This window comes from Didymosphaeria variabile (assembly GCF_027946475.1).
Source record: "Didymosphaeria variabile strain IMI 356815 chromosome Unknown scaffold_6, whole genome shotgun sequence".
Taxonomy (NCBI): Eukaryota; Fungi; Ascomycota; class Dothideomycetes; order Pleosporales; family Didymosphaeriaceae; genus Didymosphaeria; species Didymosphaeria variabile.
In genome coordinates, this window is record NW_026611625.1 from 772548 (window position 1) to 795189 (window position 22642).

The following is a 22642-nucleotide window of genomic DNA, read 5'->3' on the forward strand; positions in this document are numbered from 1 at the left end:
GGAGTCTCACCCCCACTAGCTCTTGTGCTGATTGACCTTTCACCGAGCCTCTTCACGATGTCGGACCCATAAATCACGACTAGTAGAATGTTTGGTGCCGAAACATGCTGCGGTGCTGCAGAAGTTGCTGCCGCACCTGCATGCCACTGCAGAAAGTTGGCGTGTATAAATCCATCCTGTATCGCAAACACAAACGTTTCTATTAACCATTGCATCACTTATCCTGCTTTTCTGTCTTGAAATTTCCCATCTCCTACTGAGAACTTCCGAGAATCAAACCTCGGACCAACATGGGCAAGGAAAAGGCTCAAGGGCCTCTAGAGTACGATCTAGAGGCCCCAGCGCACACGCTGCCATTTGACGATGTGCTTCGAAAGATGGCAGTGAACCAAGAGTCTGGACTCTCCGATAGCGAAGTCAAGAAGCGCAAGGACATGTACGGGCTGAACCAACTCGACGAAGGCCCGGGCGTGCAGCCTTTCCGCATTCTGGTCCACCAGGTGGCCAACGCGCTTACTTTGGTGCTCATCATGGCTATGGTTGCCTCTTTTGCGATCAAATCCTGGATTGAGGGCGGCGTCATCACCTTTGTTATCCTCTTGAACATCATCGTCGGATTCTTCCAGGAGTTCAGTGCGGAGAAAACTCTGAGCAGCATCCGAGCATTAGGTTCGCCAACTGCTCGCGCTATCCGCAATGGACAGTCTGTTGTGGTCCCTACTATCGAGCTCGTCCCAGGCGATATCGTTGAATTGATCACAGGAAACACGGTTCCAGCAGATCTGAGGTCAGTGAGACAGTCTGATGTCTTCTTGGATTCTTATGCTGATATTGTCTAGACTGATCGAGTGCGTGAACCTGGAAACAGATGAAGCACTTTTGACTGGAGAATCTCTTCCTGTGGCAAAAACGTCGCATTCTACCTTTGACAAGGACATGGGTGCGGGCGACCGCCTCAACATCACTTTCAGCTCCTCTACTGTGACCAAAGGCCGCGCTAAGGGAATCGTCATCGCAATCGTAAGTGTGGCTTTGTCAGTATGATATGTCGCTAACCAGCGGTAGGGAATGGGAACGGAAATCGGGAAGATCGCTGCGGCCTTGAAGAAGCAAGGCTCAAAGGTTAGAGCGGTGAAGCGCAAAGAAGATGGTAGCGCGGGTTTCCATCGTTACGTGCAGGCCTGGGCTCTCACGGGTGGCGACGCCATGGGTCATTTTCTGGGCATCAACACAGGAACCCCGCTCCAAAAGAAGCTCTCGAAGCTCGCACTCTTGCTCTTCGGCATCGCATGCGTCTGTGCTCTCATTGTTGAAGCAGCCAACAAGTTCAGCGGCAAGAACGAGGTTGTTATCTATGCTGTAGCCACAGGGCTCAGTATGATCCCAGCCAGTCTTATCGTTGTGTTGACCATCACAATGGCGGTCGGCACAAAGCACATGAGCCAGAGGAATGTCATCGTCAGGAAGCTTGACAGTCTCGAGGCGCTTGGTGCTGTGACTAATATCTGCTCGGACAAGACCGGAACGCTCACCCAAGGACGAATGGTGGCGAAAGCCGCGTGGGTGGCAGGGCGAGGTACCTACAGCGTTGGAACCACTCGTGAACCGTTCGACCCAACCGAAGGCAGCATCACGTATCGTGAAGGTCCGCCGTGCGACCAGCGTGCAACTGAGACGGCTCTAGATGCTTCACGCGTGCAGTCTGGCGCAGTAACCACTGAAGCCCCCACGACTGAGCGTTACATGAACATCGCATCCATGGCCAACGTTGCTCACGTACAGCTAAACGAGGGCAAGTGGACTGCGCGCGGAGACCCGACTGAAATTGCGATCCAGGTATTTGCTTCGAGGTTCGGTTGGAATCGCCATGGCCTGGTAGGTGGCAACGACGACAGCGACACGGGAGCCTGGCACTGCCTGTCAGAGTACCCGTTCGATTCCGATACGAAGCGCATGTCTGTCCTCTACGGTCGACGCAGCGGAGACCGCGAAAAGTACGCTTCACGTTGGGTTTTCACCAAGGGAGCTCTTGAGCGCGTCTTGCCTCTGTGCGTTTCGATACAGGACGAGCAGGCAAACCCACGACCCATGACAGACGCTGATAAGAAGACCATAAATGACAGCGTTGACTATCTTGCCAACCAAGGACTTCGCGTACTTTGTCTAGCAAGCACCGAGTGGACAGGTCCAGAACTCGCCGATTACAGCGATGTTAAACGTGCGGACGTCGAACAGCAGCTCACTTTCTGCGGATTGGTTGGTCTTTATGATCCACCTCGTCCAGAGTCTGCGGATGCTGTTGCGGCTTGTGCTCGCGCAAGCATCATCGTCCACATGCTCACGGGCGATCATCCTGGAACGTGAGTACAGCAAATCTTCCTAGTGGACAGTGAAGCGCACAAAGACTGACTTGAGAACAGAGCCACCGCCATCGCGAAACAAGTCGGAATCATCCCCGATCGTTACGAGCATCTAGCTGCTGACGTAGCCAACGCAATGGTCATGACAGCCATGCAATTTGACAAGCTGACCGATGATGAAGTTGACGCTTTGCCCGTACTTCCACGCGTAATTGCGCGATGCACGCCCCAGACCAAAGTCCGAATGATTGAAGCTCTCCACCGTCGGGGCCGTTTCGCTGCGATGACGGGTGACGGTGTCAACGACTCGCCGTCACTAGTGCGTTCAGATGTTGGCATCGCTATGGGCCAAGCGGGCAGCGACGTGGCCAAGGATGCTTCAGATATCATTCTGACCGACGACAATTTCGCTTCGATTCTCAACGCTGTAGAGGAGGGCCGCCGGCTTTTCGACAACATCAAGCGTTTTATCCTCCATGTGCTCGCTGAGAATATTGCGCAGGCCGCCACACTTCTTGTTGGTCTCGCTTTCAAGGACTCGGCAGGCAACTCAGTCTTCCCCCTAGCACCGGTCCAAATTCTTTGGGTCATCATGGCCACCAGCGGCATGCCCGATATGGGCTTGGGAATGGAAGTTGCTGAGCCGAACATTATGAGCCGACCGCCTCACGACCTGAAGACGGGAGTGTTCAATACCGAACTCATTGTCGACATGGTCGTGTATGGATGCTGGATGGCAGCTCTATGCCTGACGTCCTTCGTCCTCATTGTCTTCGGCTTTGGCAATGGAGACTTGGGCGAGAACTGCAATAATTCGTACTCCGAGCGCTGTGACCTCGTCTTCCGTGCACGCGCGACCACCTTTGTCTGTCTGACATGGTTTGCGCTATTCCTGGCGTGGGAAATGGTCAACTTCCGCCGCTCATTCTTCCGCCAGAAACCGCGCGACGCCAACTACCGCTGGTACCATGTCTTCTATTCCTGGTGGGAGGACAGCCGGAGCAACCCCTTCTTGTTCTGGGCCATCATCGCCGGTTTCGTTACTATTTTCCCAACTTTGTATATCCCCGTCATCAATCATGCCGTCTTCAAGCACGAAGGCATCACATGGGAATGGGGAGTCGTTGTCGTCGAGGCTATTCTCTTCTTCGCCGGCTGCGAAGCCTGGAAATGGGCCAAGCGTATCTTCTTCCGCAGACGTGCTCGGAAGCAGGGCGGAAGTGATCCGCTCGAAGCCGTCCGTCCATCAGGCATGAGCAACACTATCAACTCCGGCGAAGACACCATGGACCAGTCTACCGTTGTTAACTCCACCTTCAACTCCACCTTTGGCAAGCAGAGTCAATGACAAGAGCTGGTGGGGTTTTTGATTTCGCCTGCAAGATGTTTAGTTGAGGATAACATCAAGGGAAGTGTTGACAAGGAAGCTGGGGAAGGGGCTTGTGCCTGGGATGCATCGACGGCTAGGCGGATTACGGGCTGTTCCCGAGCTGCAAGACGAAGCGGAGGGGGACAGATGCCTATGAATCAATGGAAAAGTGCTTTAAGTTTTATATCCAACAGTCCTTACATAATGAAACATGATCATACTTTAGAGGCCTCTGCGTGTGCTCTGCTTCATGCGAGACGACTGAGCCGCTGCACCGTTCCGCTGGGCTGGGCGTAGCTCAAAGCTATGCAAGATGTTGTCGTCCAGCAAGACACAAGCGAATGTTTATTCGCAAGTCCGAATTCGATGTTCCAGGGAAAGTAGTAATGAGTATGGACGAAGATGTGACCTAGGTCGAGTGCGCGCTACGTCAGCATCGATGTCACAAACGCTAGTCTGAAACCAGTGTAGCGTCCAATGTGACCTAGGTCTCCCCTCGTACACACCAAACAGTGTCGAACCACCGGATACCATGTTAGATAGAGCCGGCATAATCTGAGATCATAACAACTGCATAACAAAGCATATGAAAATCAAAAATAAATGGTTTGCCGATAACAAGCTGCAGAGCGCATCAGTAGCCTAGAAAATACATCTAAGTAAAAGTGTAAGATGTGGTAGAACCGCCTACCAGGTACATTGTCATAACAAGTACCTCACAGAGAACCTTATCTGGAAAGAGGCTAGTAGTTGTACTGTGTATGGAAGCCCTGGCGAAGGATACGCCGCTTGTCTCCTCACTACTTCTCACCAATTATCGGTGCCCCACTGCACGTCTCAACACCATACTGTACAGCACATGTCTCCACATGAACCCTGAGCAACGCCCTCTATGCAGCGAACTGCTCCCACTCTCAGCATTACAGTTCCACAAACTCCCCTCTTCCCACCTTTCCATCTCTGAAGTCTGTAACGAATCCCTCAATCTTCCCCGCCATCCCCTGTGTCGTAAATCCAAAATACTGGTAGATATACTTTCCTGGCAAACTATGCCCAAAACCCTTCATATTTACGCCAGCATCAGCCCAGCGTTCCCAGCCAAGCGAGACGTAAGGCTCGATTACCACCGCAGGGATGCCTTCATTCCTACGCAGAACTTCTCGCTGATAGTCGAGGGGCTGTTCGCGGAAAAGCTTGTGGCACGGGAAACTCACGACCCTCGCCTTGACGCCCTTTTCGGAAAGGACTTCCGCAACGTTGACGGGGAAGCTAAGCTCTGCGCCCGCCGAGATGAGCGTAACAACGGCCTCCTGTTCTTCCTGGAGGACGTATGCGCCCTTGCCTACACCGTCGCGCTTGGTGAGGCGGGGAAGCTGTGGAATAGCTTGCCTGCTCACGCTGATCATCGTCGGCCCGCCGTCGTATTCGATTGCACGCTTCCACGCGCCTGCGACTTCTTCACTGTCGCCGGGCCGGATGTACTCCATGTTGGGCATCGCGCGGTACAGCGCGGCGAGCTCGACGGGCTGGTGCGTGGGACCGTCCTCGCCAGCACCGATGGAATCGTGCGTTGCGACGTGGATGACTTTGAGTTTCTGGAGGGCGCCCATGCGCACCGCGGGCGCGGCGTACAAATAGAACATGAAGAAGGTGCTCGTGATGGGGATGATCGTTCGGGGCGAATACGCAGCGAGACCGTTGGCGATAGCGGCCATGACGTGCTCGCGGATGCCGTAGTGGATGTAGCGGCCTTTGTAGCTGCCCTTCTTTCCACTGATAGGTTTGAGATCCGGCGGGTTGAAGATCTCGTAGTCGGGCCATGTCATGTTTACACTAGGCGTGAGGTCTGCGGTCCCAACCATGAACGTAGGGCATTCTGCAAATATGTTGCTGACCACCATGTTATTCGATTTACGGCTAGGTGTTGGGTCAGAGGGAAAAGATGACGGGATCATGGAGGCCCAGTTGTCAGGTAATTTCCCAGCCATGCGTTCCTTGAACGTCTTTGCAAGGTCTGGATATTCCTCGCTGTATTGTGCCAGGAGGTCGTTCCATTCTTTGACGTGCTTCTCGCCCCGAGCGGGAATATCCTCGTAGAACTTCTTGACTTTGTCGGGAATGTGAAAGACCTTCTTGGTATCCCATCCATACACCTTCTTCATGGCTGCAACGTTATCTTTGCCCAAAGGCGCGCCGTGTGAAACAGCTTCACCTGCTACTGCTGAACCGACGCCGATGATGGAGCGTACGTTGATGAAGAGGGGTTTTGTGCGATTGGGGTCGCGGCCTTTCTCGAGTGCGGCAACTATACCTTCGACGTCGTTCACGCCGTCCATCACGTCGATGACTTCCCAGCCGCAGGCTTCCACCTTCTTGTTTACATCTTCGGTATTCGTGAGGTCAACGGAGCCGTCGCAGGTTATTTGGTTGTTGTCGTATATGACTGTGAGGTTGTTGAGTTTGAGATGGCCAGCATAGCTGAGGGCTTCGCAGCCAACGCCCTCTGAGAAATGTCAGGCTCACTGTTCCCAAATCTGTGGAAGAGAAATACCCTGTAAACATGCGTCTCCGATTGAGCACCAAGTATGGTTATTCACTACCTCAAACCCAGGGCGATTGAACGTCGCGGCCAAATGCTTAGAAGCAATCGCCAACCCCACAGCATTGGAGATTCCCTGCCCAAGTGGCCCCGTAGTGAGCTCGATGCCCTCATGCTCAATTTCAGGGTGGCCGGGACATAGGCTGTCGGGGCGCTCGGAGTGGTATGATAGAAGCTGTTCCCACGTCATAGCTTTATAACCAGAGAGATACAGATTGGCGTATTGGAAAAGACATGTGTGCCCTACAACTCATTAGCCCGTGGTCTGACAGTTTCAGAATGCACTGCTTGCCATTGGACAGGATGAATCTATCCCTGTTGAACCAATCTGGTGAATGCGGCGCATACCGCATTGTGTATTTCCAAAGCGCGACACCGAATGCTGCCATACCAATTGCACCACCGGGGTGACCTGTAGCTGTGAGCATACGAACTCTTGGCTAAACGGGTGACAGAACCTACCCATGCCGAATTGCTGGCAAAGGTCGGCTATCAGAAGCCTGAAGCTCTGAAGCACCAATTGCAAGTCCTCTTTGTTCGTCTGCTTCGGCGCTGCAGGCTTCGATCCCACCTTCAAGAGCCCATTAACAGCAGCCTTGCCGTAGGCTGTTGAGCCATTGGCATGACCGTTGGCGTCTTGCATCTGTACGTCAGTCATACTGATATTTGCTGCCTCTTTTTTGGGCCTATAGTAGACTGGATACTAAAGCTCTTATATACTAAATGTACGAGAGTTGGGCAGCATGCATCATGCCGACCGCGGAGGTCTTCAGTATATTCCCCTGCTGGTGACCTCAACAATGATTTCTCAAAACAGTGTCTGGAGCCGACATGTGCCGCTCTACGGATTACCCCTTTGGGGGCATCTCCCACACGCGTGAGCAGCAGTGCGGGGATACTCCAAAAATCCGGAGGCGCGGTCCGCGTAATTCCAGTGCTCTTCTAGAATGCCATGGCGATCACTAGTGGCGATGTTGGTTCCGGGTCGTATAATTGGTTAGTATTCAGGGTCGAATCATGATCACTGAGAGCTACCACCGCAGTGGCGACACCAGAACGTGAACTGGCTCTTGCGCCAACATGAGGTACGGCCGTACACTAGCAGGCCGTGACTTCAAACACGCATTGTAGAGTAGGTTGCCCTAGGCTAGACTATTAGTTACTAAGCTTGCAGCCGATTGCCTAACGTCTTGACACGCGGACCTGGGAATCCGGCACCGTTCATACTCAAGTCGTAAACATTTATACATTGGAGAGAAAGTATGTATCGTAAGTCGTGCAAGCATGTGCAAAGCGTATGCCCACTGGGCAACCGCTTCCAGAAACGCCATAAGAAATAGCCCGGTCGCTGATGCAGGTGACATATCCGTACGAATTCTGGTATCGCGCAAAAGAAACAATGCAGAACAGTCGTCAGTTCGCCAGAGGTTGTCACACATGCGGTGGTTCCTCCACAAATTGTTTCTTACAAATTTCCGATAACAACCATGAACCTCAATTTGCCGTCGCCCTTCTTTCCGGGGATACCTTCTTCAGGTGCGGTGGGTTCTACGGCTCCTCCAGTGAGCGCGACTTCATCCAGCATTAATGTGCTGCTCTTCCACCCCCAACTTTGGCTGAAGTTGAAGCGATCTGGTGCGCTCTCATAAATGCTCAACATCCTGCCACCCTTGGAAGGGCTGTAGATCTTGAAATAAGTTTTGATAGTTGGACGAGCATCCACGTACGTCGGGAGGGTCAGAACCGATGCACGAGTCCTACGCTGTGCCAGCGAGGGGTTCGCATATAAGAGAGGGACATCGTCGTCATCATCATCATCAGAGGACTCGTCAGATGGATTATCCGAGGGAGCGTCAATGGTCAAAGGGAAGAAGGGTGAATTTACGGGGCCCTCGCCATCTGTCTCTGACGAAGTGATGACTGGGAACTGGAATTGTGAAGGACCTCGGGTAGACGATAGGCGAGGGATGGTACCGCTCCTACGACCAACCAGCGAGCCAGATGTGAAGAGAGGGTCTCGTGGTCCTGTAGATAACAAAGTGCCGTCTGGATCGCCGCCGCTGCCGCTGGTGTCTTCGTCGTTTGCGGGGTCCGTAGGGGGAACACGACCGCTTCTGCGGCGCTCCCGGCGTTCACTACGCAGCATCATCTCTCTCTCGAGTTGCCCAATCCTTTCATCAACCGAACCTGCGTTTTGCTGGCTGACGGCGTTCCCATGTGGATTATCATCCACGTCACGCTCTTTGGCACGGTGCAAATATACGCCCAGCTGGACGTTCTTGGCCGATCTGACCTTTTGGATGTAGATGTTCCACAGTGAACCCGCGTATGATACAGTCCGCGAGTAGACTCGCTTCTTCTCCTTCAAGAAGCGAGGGTTCGGGAATTCGGCAGCAAAGCGGAAAGGGGGGAGTTCGGTGTATGCGATAGGCTTCGGTTGGCCAGCGTTGCCTCCACCCGCAGATATTGGCCGGCCGTGATCAACCCGCGTATGGGGGTTTGCCATGGTGCCTGGTGATGAAGCGAAGTCAGTAGCCCATTGTGCGTCCTCTGGCTGTAGCGTTGCCGATAGTCTTGTCGCATGACGCTGGAACGAGCTTGAGGTGGTAACGACTGGATCAGCGCCATTCCCCAAGACGATGTTGCAGTCCGAACTTGGTATCCAGAACTTGCGGGGCTTTCCGTTCCCGTCCCAGCTACCTGATTCCCAATCTGGCTCGTTGTCATCCTCAGGAGTCAGGACGACCGCCTTCTGCTTGCCCTTGGTCGAGTTGTAGCCTTCTAATTTCGTGCCTGCATTTGTCGTAGCGGGCTCCGGCACCTGGCTGCATAGTCCCAGCTCTTGTGAAGAATCGTCTGCATTCAGCACTTTTTGGCGGAGCGCCAGCTGCTGCCATAGAGCGTTAGAAATGACCTTGTCTGGCAACACAGGCAGACCAAACACGTCGCGTGCCTTCCGAATGAACTCCAGCTGTTCGTATTCCATGTGAACATAGTGAATGCCCTCGTCTAACAGTACCAAAATACGTTCGATGTCAGCATCAGTGTACAAAGCGAGCCAGCTGCTCTGTGCATCAGTCGCAGACTGTTGTAACGTAAGCGCATCCTGTCGGTAGACACCACCGAAGCGGACCGCAGTCAACGAGGACCAGCCAGGTGCTTTTGGAGTTGGCCTCTGACCCCGCTGTATCAAGCCAGCATCGACAGCAGCTTGTCGTAGCCTTCGGTCCAGAAGCCGTTTGGCCAGTACCCAGCGGTCCCATTCGCTGTCCACATAAAAGCCGTCCGATGCCACTAATTCTCGGATAATGTCGCCAGGCATGCCATCCCAGAACTTGAGCGGCATCTCCCAGCCGTTACGGCTCAGCATGGCTTTCGCGGACTCGAGTATGCGGTCTCCAGAGCGCCCATAGTAGTTGGATGTGACCAAACGGATCAAAGGACCAAGCAGCTCAGGCGTCATCTGGCGCAGTATGGACTCGATTGAAGCATCGATCAGGTCCTGCATCTCCAGCCAGCAGCCCGTCGCGAACAGGCCGATTGCCTCGACATCGCACTCTTTGGAGATATCGACGCCATACAGCCGCTTGATAGCCAGCTCGAAGGCGGCCTGTGTAATACTGTTGTCGATGTCCTCGGGATATAGCTTCACCTCCCTCGACTGGCTCTCGATCCACGGCTCTGACAGAGCGGTGGTAAAGAAGGGTGCACGATCGAGGATCAAGCGATGTAGATTATATCTCTGGCCAAATGCGATGACAGTGATGTCTGAGTGTCGACCCTCGAGCAGGCCGCGCGTGTACAGGTGGTCAGGAAGGGGCATGGACTCGCCGGACGCTGAAGCAGTCAGTAAGAAGCAGCGCAGTACACAAAGGGCGATTCGAATTTACTTCGCATGTACAGCGGCCCGCTCGCGTGGTTGTAGGACGGGGCACGCGAGCTCGGCATGGTATCATTCCCGGCGAACAGGCGACTGAGGGTCGTGAGGGTCGTGTATTCGCGGCCGTGGGAAGCTCTGGTCGGCTTGCTATCTGGCGGAGTGGTGGGGTCGTCGGTGGCCTTTTGTGCACGAGGTATCTGTGTGCTGAAGTGCACGATGGGCGGCGGATCCTCCGTGGCTCTCGTTCTCTGGCTGCGTTTCATGTTGGCAATGCTCGCGAGCGTGGCCAGCGGGCGTGAAGAGTTGGAGCTCGAAGTGCTGCCCACATGAGGGGTGGGGGCGTCGAATGTGTGCTGCTGCGACGATGCCTCAGGTGAGATAGCAGCCCGGCCGGCGGAGAAGAGGCTCGCGCGGGGAGCGATACCTTCTGCTTGGTCCTCCGGTATCAGGGTCCAGGCATGGTCGTGTTGGTCGGTTGCTTGACCGCCAGTCTCTGGAGTCGACACATGATGGCTATTGGCGTCGTCGTGCTCGCCTGCGGCAGGAGCGCTCATGGTCAGGAAGAAGAGACGGCCTGGAGCATGGGATGCTTGACAGGCGTCGGCGCAGAACTAGCGGCGGTCGGCGGGGTATACCTGGATCACGCAGCGTCCTAGCAGTCGGGGTGCGGATGCAGCGCGCAGTGGACGATAAGTAGAAGCTGCCAGTCGTGCCAGTCTGCCACGGATCGCGGAGGAGCGGGGGCCATGACACTGGGGGCGCGCCCAGCACGCCGTCATCGCTCCTTTGGTCTGCTGGACGCTGATCGCTGGCGGATGACGGTCGTGCGCCGGTGAGTGTGGTACCGAGTGGTACCGGGCGGCCATACCTGCCGCCTCGGGAGGTCATGCAGGGCTCGACCAACGGCTTGCCGAGCGCCACTAGCCGCCGCGTCGAACCACCGTAGACGCCTTCGCAACAAAAGTCGTCGACCTCGCCGAGCGCTTCCCCCGCCCCATCACCATGGCCTCCGTCTTCCACGCCCTCCCGCAGCTGCGCGCAGCTGCGCCGCGACTCGCTCGCCGCCTGTTCGTGTGTCGCCCCTGCCTCGGTTCGCCCGCCCGCGCCTTCCCCGTCCGCGCCTCTCCCCGCCAGCCCTCCGTCCTGCAGTCCGTGAGATGCAAGTCCACCCAGCCATTGCGGAGCAACGTCGCCACGGCCGAAGGCGCAATTGCAGAAGCAGGCCCAAAGATTCGTGCCAAGAGCAGCAGCTGGCCCGAGACGAGCAACAGGAGCGTTGCATACTGGCTGCTGGGCAGCGCCGCGAGTGTCTTTGGCATCGTCATCTTCGGCGGCTTGACGAGACTGACAGAGTCAGGGTGAGCATCTCAGCCGCCAATCTCGGGATATGGCTAACTTCGCCAGTCTGAGCATAACCGAATGGCGTCCCGTAACCGGTTCCCTGTGGCCGGGGAGTGAGGCCGAGTGGGAGAGCGAATTCGACAAGTACCGGGCGTCGCCCGAGTTCAAGCAGCTCAATTCGACCATGGACCTCGCCGACTTCAAGCAGATCTACTTCATGGAGTGGGCTCACCGCCTGTGGGGCAGAGCCATCGGCATCACCTTCTTGCTCCCCACCGGCTACTTCATCGCCCGTCGAAGAGTCACACCGTCAATGGCCTGGAAACTCACGGGAATCTGCGGCATGATCGGCTTTCAGGGCTTCATCGGCTGGTGGATGGTCAAGAGCGGACTCAAGGATGATTTGTTCGCAGAGGGCAGCCATCCGCGTGTGAGTCAGTACCGCTTGACTGCCCATTTAGGCGCCGCCTTCCTTGTCTACTGTTCCATGTTGTACACCGGACTCGGTATCTTGAAAGAGCGTCGCATGCTCGCCGATCCTGCCAAAGCGGCTCAGTGGGTCCGTACCATCAAGCATCCTGCGCTCCGCATCTTCAGAGGTTCTGTCGTTGGGTTATCCCTTCTCATCTTCACGACTGCCATGTCCGGAGCTCTCGTCGCTGGACTGGACGCTGGACTGATCTACAATGAGTTCCCCTGGATGGGTCTTGGTCTTACTCCACCAAAGAAGGAGCTTTTCGATCCTTTCTACAGCCATGTCCCTGACCAGTCCGATCTGTGGTGGCGCAACATGCTCGAGAATCCCTCCCTCGTTCAGCTAGACCACCGCATCCTCGCTACTACCACTTTCACTGCCGTCCTCTCGTTCTTTGCCTATACCCGCTTCTCCAAGTCCGTGCGAGCTAAGCTCCCTAAGGACGCCCGCAAGGGCGTCTTGGGTCTCGTCCATCTCGTCTCCATGCAAGCTGCTCTTGGTATCAGCACTCTCATCTACATGGTCCCTACCTGGCTTGCCTCCGCGCACCAGGCCGGCGCCCTAGCTCTTCTTACTGGCGCTGTGGTCCTTTACAGCAGGATATCTATGCCGCGACGCGCGATTTTACGACAGATCATGAACAAGCCCTATGGTCCGACGAGTGCCCAGGTCCAGCCTCTCAAGTCTCGCATGACCGCTTCCCAATCTCAATCATAAAATTCCTTCAACGTGTATATATGTACGAATACCTCACTGTAAGATGTAACCTGTCGTAGCAAATGTACTTCTACGCTCAATGCGATACCACCATCACATAATCAAAATTGTTCAATAATTTAGCCTTCCAACATCTCGCCCATAGGAAAGCGACCGCAATTAGCGTGCCCCAATCCACGAATCGATACCCATCATATCGGCCTTGGTCCTTGCTGCATGCTGATATTGAAGAAATCGGACTACCACTAAGGTTCACGCACTTCTACTAGCCTCCTCGACAGAGACGTCGGCGGACCAGTCCGGTGTCGGTGGTGTTGAGCCGCTGGAAGGTAGCGCTGGTGCGATGGACTCATACTCTGCTTTGGACAGTTGATTGACGAGTAGGTCCCAGCACTTTGGCGTGTACCAAGCGCCGTGCAGGAGGACGAAAACGGGTTTAGGCATGGTAAAAGGTGGTGGCTAATGCACAGATGAGAAATGCGGTTGGTATTGAAGAGAAGAGCTATATGCTAGCGAGGTCTTATATAGTAGTAGCTAGCATGTTCGGGGCGGAGTATATTCAGTGCTTACACTTCTGAGGCCTACTCCTACTGGAAGTCAATCCCTGTAAGTTGTTCATTCTTCACCTTGCTGTGATTTTTAGACGTTTTAACTGGTATCACAGCAACAAAATTTGTTGGTCGCGTGTGATGCTCGTCTGATTCAGACACACCTGGGCAAAGAGCGAGGCACTTGACCCTTACCTTCACTATGTACTTGCGACGGGGTTCTGCTGCATAGCAGATACATTCCTTGTTGAACTCAAACCAACTAATTGAGAAGTTTTTGAAAGTGGAAATGGGACAATTTGACTTCTGGTAGGATTCAGAGCCTATTTGCAGGAGATTAGACTGGTCAACTCGAAGATTATTGCTTACATAGCCCGCCTTGTCCTGCATTTGTCGCTATCGAAGGAACCGCCGGCAACTTTGAGTCCAAGGCTACCTGTACACAACCAAGCTTATCAGATACAAATGTAACGTTGAAAGTGTGTCATAATGGAATACCTTGTAAAGACAGGAACGAATGTTTCAACTCTGAGTGTTCGATCGTGGAGATGGCGTTATCAAAGCATTTTAAAAGAACGGTTGAGGGTTCTCGAATGGGATGACGCTACAATCAGTGGGAATTTACCAACACGAAGTAGAAAGGTTTGAGACGGAGGAAGCCAGGAATAGCAGGTATCCCAAGCAAGGTGATTCTTCGCTCGAATGCAATATATTTAGACTTGTTGATCAAATAGAGCTTTCCTTCTGAGCGCTGGGTCGGTGTTGGTTTGCCGAAGGTGATCGCAGCAAGTGCGCCAGATCCCAAGAATAGTCACCATCTGCGAAATCGCAACCTAAGTAAAGATTGCTTCCATCCCTTTATCAGCGTCGGATTGCTGTAGTACTGGGCCAGAGGACTGGATACTGCATTGCCGATCCTGGGTAACACCGTGTACGGAAAACATAGAATCTGCAGGCAGCTCGATCTCTGGCAGCTCGTCTCGTCGCAGCTTGACCTCTTCCTGTTGCTCTTGAGGTACGAGGGCAGACGGTGGAATCCTAGGTACGACGGTTTCCAGTATACAAGCGCTCGTTCACGGCTATTATGGCCCTCCATACCATGCATGCGACGCTGCGGTCAAGCCTCGACAACAGCGACCAGTGTCACCCCTTGTTCTAGGTTTTGGTACTCTGTGTCACTTAGGATGAGCAATACAGTACCTAAATCCTTGACCTAGTACTGCAGTCTTTAGGACAATACAGCTAAAACTCATCTCCTGGTGGGCAGACGGACAGATCAGTGTATTTTCATATTCTGCTTTTCTGGCTTCGTCACGAAGAAGTCGTGTCCACCCCACATAGTCAGAGTCGCCATCGTCCGCCGCTCAACCCAATCCCCCTTCCTCTCCAGCACAACGATGAACACCTTTTGTCTGACCGAGCCCCGGCCCTCGTCCCTTGGAATGTGCCTCTGTACCACGAGGCACAGATATGTTCCCGTTTCAAGCGTATTGCTGTGCAAGAAATTGCGCTCCAAGACTGCAGCCACCGGCTCCTCCACACCAGGAATGAAAACTTCGCTGAAAGGCTCTGTATGAATCGTCAAACGAACGAACCATCCAGTGACCGTGAGCTCGTTTCCATCGCAGCTTTCTATGTGTGGCTCAAGGTCGATTTCGACGAAGCGGTGCTTCTGAATGCGGAGGTCGATGACGGAGCGCTTCTCCTGATCTACACCATCGGTGGTTTGCTGTTGGTTGTCAAAAGAATGGAGGACGTCCTCCGGGAAGGACACAACGCCTTCCCATCCTGACCAGCACCAACTCGGGAATGCTGGACGACGTCTTGGAGCAGATTTTCTGTCGTGCATCCAAGCAAGAGATGTAGGGTGGCTGCTAAGCGGAAGACCGTGAAGAAATTTGGTTTTGAAGAGCCGTCGCTCGAAGGCGCTGATCATGCCCAGGAAAGCATTGAGCGAGTCAGAGTCGTTTGTCATACGACGGTTGGTATATTCGTGCAGCATGCCGTCGAAGAGCCTCATACGCCCGTTGACCAACTCTGGGGGGTCGGGGTCATTGCGTTCTGAGCTCTATGCGTCGAGTTAGTTGTTTTTGAGAGATAATCTGAACAACACTTTACATACATTTTGAGGTCGCATCACCATGTGTACGGCAGAGAGCACCGGATTGATGGTCTCGGGAAGCTTCACGTTAGTGATAGGATCGATGGACTCGGAGGCTTGGGTCAGAAGGCAACGAGTTGATACTTCGCTTGCCCCAAACGAGAACAATCGACAAGAGAGGTTCTCTTCCTGCAATGTCCAAGCTCGCGTGGGCCAGTCAACCGTCGCTCGGTTACTCTCTGAGGTTTCAGGCACAGTGCGGAATGTTCGTCCTTGGATTACTTCTCGACACTGCGTTGGCCTGGGAGCAGAAATGCCTGCTATGCCGGCGTTGGAATTTTTCCCCGTGAGGGCTACAATGGTCAACGCTGCGCAGCCATATATTGTGGCCATCATTCCAAGCTGCTTGTGTTTGAATGCGACTTCTCCAGGTGTCTTTGGGGACTGATTGATACAGAGTGCGTCAACCTTGCAAATTAGTTTTTCCCTTACAATAGCAGTGTTAAAGACGACGCACCCAAAGATATTGAAAACCCAACCCTTTGGTAACGAAGATAGCATCTTCGATGGTCTGGGGAAGGCACCCATTCGCCAGAGCCTCCTTCTGTGGTTTTACGCCTCCCCACACATAACTCAACGCAACATAATCACCTTGTTCAAGATACGGTATGACCTTTCTCGAAAACACGTCGATCACACTAATCTCGCTTATTTCTTCGGGTTTCTCGAGCTGGCAAAAGGACCCATGGTTCTCTAGGCAGTAGTCCAGACTCTTTCGAAGAAGGGACAAATCAACAGCACTGCCATATTCTTGAACGTTGTAGGCGCTTCGATCCGGAGACGGCATCTCAATTCCAATTGCCGGGCCTGTCATCATACCTTGCATCATGTGATCGGATGTTGCATTTAGCGGCTGGCTGATGCCGGACATCAAGAGGCTCTCGATTGAAGCAAGCCCTAGAAAGACTGCCGAATGCTTCTTTGTGTACTCAGGCAGTATATCCCAACCAGACTCACGAATGTGTGCTGGGTAGGGCTCAAGCTGCACTTCAAGTTCGGCATCCTCAATCTTCCGTGGTAGGATCCAGTAGAGCAGTCGGCACAACTGGCACGAAGGCGTTAAGACTATCTCGGATGGACACCCGAGACGTAACTTGAAGGGACGTAAACTGTCATAGTACTGCCTACGGGTTGTTTGAGCATCGGGTCCCAACTCGTCCCGTTTGAGTATCTCGACATCATCCAGCGGTTTCGATTCTGTGAAGGCCCCAACGATGTCGTAGCGGGCGCAACGTGCGCACAACGAGCTAGGCCTGCTTTGCAGAGAAGCGATGAGTTCTTCGTCTTGTTCAATCACTTCGGACGCAGTAGAGGAGGGCTGGAATTCGGCCTGTGTCCTTGAGCTGATCTGTGGACAGGGCTGGCCTACAAACTCTATGCGACGACAGTAAATACACAATCGTTGTGCAATCTGCGAGCTCATATCGAAGATTGCTACAGCTTTGGGCTGCTCCTGGCACCAGTCTCGGACGTTGCTGTATTGTGTAGTCTCTTGGTGGGGTCATGGTAGGCGAGACCACAACATGGATGGATGCCTCAGCCAGTCAGGTGCAGCCACACAACGCTACAAGCTCGTGTAGAAGAACGACACTTACATTGTAATGGACGAATTGGGCCAATAGGATGCAATCCAAGCAAGTGGTGCGATGTATATTCAGACGGGTCTAATTTGGATAGGTTTTTAGATCTCAGATTCAGATCGGCGGCTATGCGATGGAGAAAGGGTCCCGTCGATTAGCGTGCGGACATTCGCAGTATTGTCCGAAAGCTGCTTCTTCTGGCTGGGCTACGAGACCGCACAGTGTTGTCTTCCTATGATGACGTGGATAGCAATGCACGCCGGTTTCCGGCAACAGTTCGCCAAAGTGTGAATATCGTGCAGAGTGGTGAAACATGATCTAGTCAGTGACGCAGAAAACTACTCAATTTGGGTTTACTTGGGGATGACCCGCAATGAATGAGACAACGGAGACTCAATGGGATCCGTGATATCCCAAGATGCTCGATCAATGAGCAAGGGGGACACCTGCAAAAGTAAATAAACGAGAGCTGTTGGGACTATTTGTTGACTGTATGCGGATATAACCGCCTGCTAGCGTTGGCCGTAGGGCTCGGAAGTTGCTGCAGAAGTCAAGCTAGACGAACTCTAATGAACATAGACGCAAGTTGGAGCAACGGCCGATCAGCACCCCACCAAAGTCTTCGTTGGTGCGGTGCCTCGTCTTCTTCGCCAGTCGCCCACGGCAAAGGAGCCGCAGCCGCAGGGGAGGGATGATGCTTGTTGCGATCCTTCCTGAGCACCTTACGATGAAGCTAACCCCAGCCGCAGAGATTTCTGTCGACTCTTCCAGATATCGAAAATCCAGCGGGATGGATGTGGCTGACCTTCCCGGTAGGCCACGTTCTTCCCGTGGTTGCGCAGAGCGAGGTTTCGCGCCTATGTGCGATGCACTCGGAACCTCGCTAGGAAATCTGCAATGGGAGAGCGCTGCCTGTACCTGCATGATTTTCTCATCCTGTAGTGTGAAATCGTCTGATGGCACAGTATTGTGGTTCTTGTGCAACTGGGAGCGGCAGCCGCCCTTGGTGGCGTTCGTATAGCGCGTTTCACGTCAGGAGTGGTGGTTGCTTTTCTGCTGTGTCGTGCGGTTGCACAGCTCGCCATATGAGTGGCCGTCACGCTGTTCCATTCAATCGTTGCTGTCGAGGTGACACGGTGCCTGCCGGAGGCCAAAGCACGCCAAAGATGACCTTTGGTCGGAGATTTGCGCTGTGGGTGGCAGTCAAAGGTCAACGCCGTGACGGACAGCTAAGGCGGGCCGCAATCTCGTGCTGTATGCCACTGCGGTGAGGTGTGTTACAGCGTCCCGAAAGCGGACGTGTGAGATGAGCAATCTGGGTGCGATGCTCCTCGTCAGTGGAAGAATCGAAACGGCGCGACCATGGCCAGCGTTTGGCCCCGGTGGAGAGCTGGAGAGGCTCCAAGCTGCAGCCGGGAGGACGGGTGCGGCTTCAACGACTGTCAAACGCAGCGCTGCATGAGTCGCAGTCAGCCCGCCAATCTCGCCCTGTGGCAGTTGGGCGTAACGGCCCTTTTGGCGGCTGGCTGACTCGCTGCTGGACGGTGGACGCGCAGCACTTGTTGAAACACATGGCTCGCAGACGCCAGACGCCGGGGAGACTGGAGGCTGGAGGGACCTGAAGCTGGGCGGCTCCTGAGCCGAGGGCGTGTGGGTGTCGGGACGGGGGGGATGACGATGGTGGAGCACTCGTACTGGGGTGTGGGCGCTGTTGCAGGGAACAGAAAGGCAGAAAAGCCAGGACGGCTGCTGGGTAAATGTGCTGTCCGTGCATCATTCGCAGAGCATTCGGCCTCTTCCTGCGTCTTCCTTGAGTGCTTCTGATGCATGCAGCGCTGCCGTGACCTCTCTCGCAACCGCCTCAGCAGCCGTCCAACCGCCGCCCATAGGACGTCGTGCCCTGTGTAGCCCCAGCCGAACAGGAACGGCCGCCCGCGCCGTGCCCCCCCAGCGCCGTCCCTCATGGACTCCCATCCCGCGCACACAGCTCCACGCAAGCTGCTGAAGAAGACGGGCAAGAAAACACATGCAGCCCCGCCTGTGAGTTTCCACAACAGCAGCCGCAACCACTCGCTCCAGCGGGCGCCTTCTGCGCCTACGTACCCTTCCTTCCACCACAACCAGCGAAGCGCTGAGCATCTTGGCACCCACGACCCAGCCGCGTTCCCAGGAGCACCGCAGCCTTCGCCCTCGCCGCCAGGGCTCCTCCGCCGACAGACATCCAACCCAGCCTTTTCCCTTACCTCTGGCAGCGGGCCCTCTGCCGCGAGCTCTTCACACTCGCTGCGCACCACCCCCGAGCTCGTCGGTGCGCCCTTCGACGCGGCTGCCATCAACAAAAGCATCACCCAGACCATAGCCACCCAGCGCCCCCGCTCCCCAGCAGCACTCGTTCGCGTCCGAACGCGCCCCCGCCCACCAGCAGAAGAAGCCTTCCAAATCGCCCAAGCTGCGCCAGAGTGCCAGTTTCACCCTCGCCCGCAAGATGAACGACACAATCACCCCGCCGCGCTCGGACGGCGGCACCAAGTCGCCCCGCCAGCGATACTCGGACGAGGCCGACGCCTCCAATACCAAGAACCGCAAGTCGGATGGCGGCAAAAAGAAGGGCACATTCTCGAGCTTCATGAACAGCATGCTCGGCTCGCCCCGCAGGCCGACCATCTCTACGCCCACCAATCCAATGCACGTCACCCACGTCAGCATCGACAACGAGACAGGCGAGTTTACGGTACGTGGCACGTCGTAGCCCCCCGCTCCTACCATGCATCTTGATCCTGCGTGCATTTTCATCGCTGACCGAGTCTAGGGCCTGCCCAAGGAATGGCAACGCATGCTGCAGCAAAATGGCATTACCGAGCAGGAGCAGAAACAGCACCCGCAGGCCGTCATGGATGTCGTGACCTTTTACAAGGACAATGCCGAGAAGAACGAGGAGGACGCGATATGGGATAAGATGGGGCCTGCGCAGGCGTATGCATACCAGGCAAACCTGACGCCAGGCTCGGGCTACAGCAACATCCAGCCCTTGCTCAGCCCTCCGCAGAGCCCACGCTTCCCGCGCAACGACCTGGACAGCTTCGAGAACCCGCGTGCCCCTCCGCCGGTCCCCCGCAGCTACACGTCGCCTGGTGTTGCGCCACCCATCTCCCCGCAAATCAATGGTACTCTCATTCCGAACCGTCCAGCTCCGAAACCACCGGGTGCTGCATCCGCAAACCTCATCCCTAGTCGCTCTGCTCCTTCAGCGCCCACTCCGTCTTCGCAGCAGCCCGTTCAGACCCCGAGGGAAGAGAACGCCTATCCACAGGTCGCCTACGCCCCTCCCACCGTGACAGACAGCCCACATGGAACCTCTTCGGCACCACGAAGTCGAGCTAACACAACGGGCGGCACACCGCCTCACTTCGACTCGCCATCGAGTGCGACGGCCATGTCTCCTGCCCAGCAGTATCAGCAGCAGCAAGCCCAAGCTATGGCTGCTGCTCAGCAATCCATGTCCGTGAAACAGCCCCAATTAGCACGAGCTCTGAGCCAGAAAACACCACAGCCGCAGGCCCCGCACCTTACTCCTGCCGCCCCTGCGCCTTCGCAACCTTCGCCTCAGCAACAGTTCGCTCAGCAATCTGATCCCCAGAACATTCCTCTACCATCTCAGCAGGCACGCGTTGGTCCAGCACCCCGCCCTAGACAGAGGCCACGACAAAGCCAAGGACCGGACATTGTAGCCAAGCTGAATGCTATTTGCACCAACGCTGATCCCACGCTGAGATACCGAAACCTGAACAAGATTGGACAAGGTGCATCGGGTGGCGTTTTCTCTGCGTATGAAGTCGGCAGCAACAAATGCGTGGCTATCAAGCAGATGAACCTGGAACAACAACCGAAGAAGGATCTGATCATCAACGAAATTCTGGTCATGCAGAACAGCAAGCACAGGAACATTGTAAACTTTATGGACAGCTTCCTCGTTCGGGGAGATTTGTGGGTAGTCATGGAATACATGGAGGGTGGCAGTTTGACGGATGTTGTAACCTTCAACATCATGTCAGAAGGACAGATCGCTGCCGTCTGCCGTGAAGTACGTATAGACGGACCTTTGTTTACATACATGCTTACTTTCCTAGACTCTGAACGGCCTTCAACATCTGCACTCAAAGGGTGTTATCCATCGTGACATCAAATCTGATAACATATTACTCTCCTTAGAGGGCAATATCAAGCTGAGTAAGTGCAACTGTACGTTCCTCAATAAGCTCGAGCTAACAAGCAACAGCCGATTTCGGATTCTGCGCCCAGATCAGCGAAACCCAGAACAAACGTACCACCATGGTTGGAACACCATACTGGATGGCACCGGAGGTAGTCACGCGAAAAGAGTATGGCAGAAAGGTCGACATCTGGTCCCTAGGTATCATGGCTATCGAGATGATCGAAGGAGAGCCACCATACCTAAACGAAAGCCCTCTTCGTGCATTATGGCTCATTGCAACGAACGGCACGCCTACCATCAAAGACGAGCAAGCTCTCTCGCCTGTGTTCAAGGACTTCTTGCACTTCTCGCTGAAGGTCGACCCAGACAAGCGGGCTAGTGCCCATGATCTTCTCACCGTGAGTTTATAGTATCACGCCCTCCCAAGAGTCTGAGCTGACCATCTTACAGCATCCATTCATTTCCACGGCAGAGCCTTTAAATACGTTGGCACCACTGGTACTCGCTGCGAGGAAGGCTCGGGCTGAGGAACGACGGAAAAAAGGTGGTTTGTGATTGCGTCCGATTGAATTCAGAATGCATCTCATCAGGGGCGGCGCAGGTCCGGCGGCAATGCGAACCAGCGGCCACGATTCGAGCATAAACGGAGTGAATTCGACATACTCGTACGCCGAATGGTACTGCCGAGCCCAAGACCTGTAGCCGGCATGGCGTTCGCCATAGCGTGATCCTACTGCTGGTACGCCGGTACCGCTTCGCTTGCCTCACGAGCGGCCGTACAATCGACGTTTCCCCAACACAGCAACAAAGCCGCGCACGTCCGCTGGGGTTCCAAAACATGTATAACCGACGGCGATGTCTCCTTTCTTGGATTTCCGCATTCTAGCGGTCTTTCTTTTGACGCGGATTGAGCCTCGCTTTTGCGCATTGCCTGTTCGACTACAATTTTCCTTCGGCAAAAGGTACATCTTCCAAACAAGGGACCATTGGGCCCGAGCATCCAGCGAATCACGCTTCAACGATAACTGGATCCTTCACTTTTCTCCCGGCCAAATGGCTATTGGTCTTTCACGGGCGTTTTTCACTAGGCGCAAGCATGCAATATGGAGCGTTTTGTTCTCATTGGCCAGGTTTGCTTTCGAAGCAGAAGTTTCCCCTGACCTCGCGCATCCGGAGGAGGGTGACGAAGATGACATATTGGTGCCTTTTACATTGCGCTTTTTACTTTAGTGTCTATAATTGGTGGCAGCTTTTGGGTGAGGGCTCCTGTATGAGTTGGGATTAACGGGCGGCATCGTTGCGATACCAAAAGTCGGCCCGCGAATATAAGCTGTCGAAGAAGCCCCATGAGGCGCATTCTTCGCGCATTGAACAATGCAAATCTTCAGGCATCGCCTTT

General features: G+C 54.5%; 6 protein-coding genes across 6 annotated transcripts; 3 read left to right on the forward strand and 3 right to left on the reverse strand.

The window, feature by feature from the left end:
* Positions 1–290: 290 nt before the first annotated feature.
* ENA2_1 (P-type ATPase) lies at positions 291–3708 on the forward strand (the record flags this gene model as incomplete). Its single annotated transcript, XM_056216950.1, has 4 exons — positions 291–787; positions 840–1020; positions 1066–2360; positions 2421–3708. The coding sequence occupies 4 exons, from the start codon at positions 291–293 to the stop codon at positions 3706–3708; spliced, it is 3261 nt and encodes a 1086-aa protein (XP_056068506.1).
* A 941-nt stretch (positions 3709–4649) lies between these two features.
* Positions 4650–6986, reverse strand: N0V89_008193 (uncharacterized protein; the record flags this gene model as incomplete). Its single annotated transcript, XM_056216951.1, has 2 exons — positions 4650–6232; positions 6791–6986. The coding sequence occupies 2 exons, from the start codon at positions 6984–6986 to the stop codon at positions 4650–4652; spliced, it is 1779 nt and encodes a 592-aa protein (XP_056068507.1).
* Positions 6987–7793: 807 nt separating this feature from the next.
* On the reverse strand, positions 7794–10762 carry N0V89_008194 (uncharacterized protein; the record flags this gene model as incomplete). Its single annotated transcript, XM_056216952.1, has 2 exons — positions 7794–10165; positions 10219–10762. 2 exons carry the CDS (start codon positions 10760–10762, stop codon positions 7794–7796), a joined length of 2916 nt encoding a protein of 971 aa, XP_056068508.1.
* Positions 10763–11210: 448 nt separating this feature from the next.
* Positions 11211–12741, forward strand: COX15_2 (Cytochrome c oxidase assembly protein cox15; the record flags this gene model as incomplete). The annotated part of the gene is made up of 2 exons (XM_056216953.1): positions 11211–11566; positions 11613–12741. 2 exons carry the CDS (start codon positions 11211–11213, stop codon positions 12739–12741), a joined length of 1485 nt encoding a protein of 494 aa, XP_056068509.1.
* A 1824-nt stretch (positions 12742–14565) lies between these two features.
* On the reverse strand, positions 14566–16873 carry N0V89_008196 (uncharacterized protein; the record flags this gene model as incomplete). Its single annotated transcript, XM_056216954.1, has 3 exons — positions 14566–15355; positions 15930–16793; positions 16848–16873. 3 exons carry the CDS (start codon positions 16871–16873, stop codon positions 14566–14568), a joined length of 1680 nt encoding a protein of 559 aa, XP_056068510.1.
* A 2642-nt stretch (positions 16874–19515) lies between these two features.
* Positions 19516–21798, forward strand: STE20 (signal transducing kinase of the PAK; the record flags this gene model as incomplete). Its single annotated transcript, XM_056216955.1, has 5 exons — positions 19516–19761; positions 19840–21111; positions 21158–21257; positions 21307–21641; positions 21694–21798. The coding sequence occupies 5 exons, from the start codon at positions 19516–19518 to the stop codon at positions 21796–21798; spliced, it is 2058 nt and encodes a 685-aa protein (XP_056068511.1).
* Positions 21799–22642: the final 844 nt, after the last annotated feature.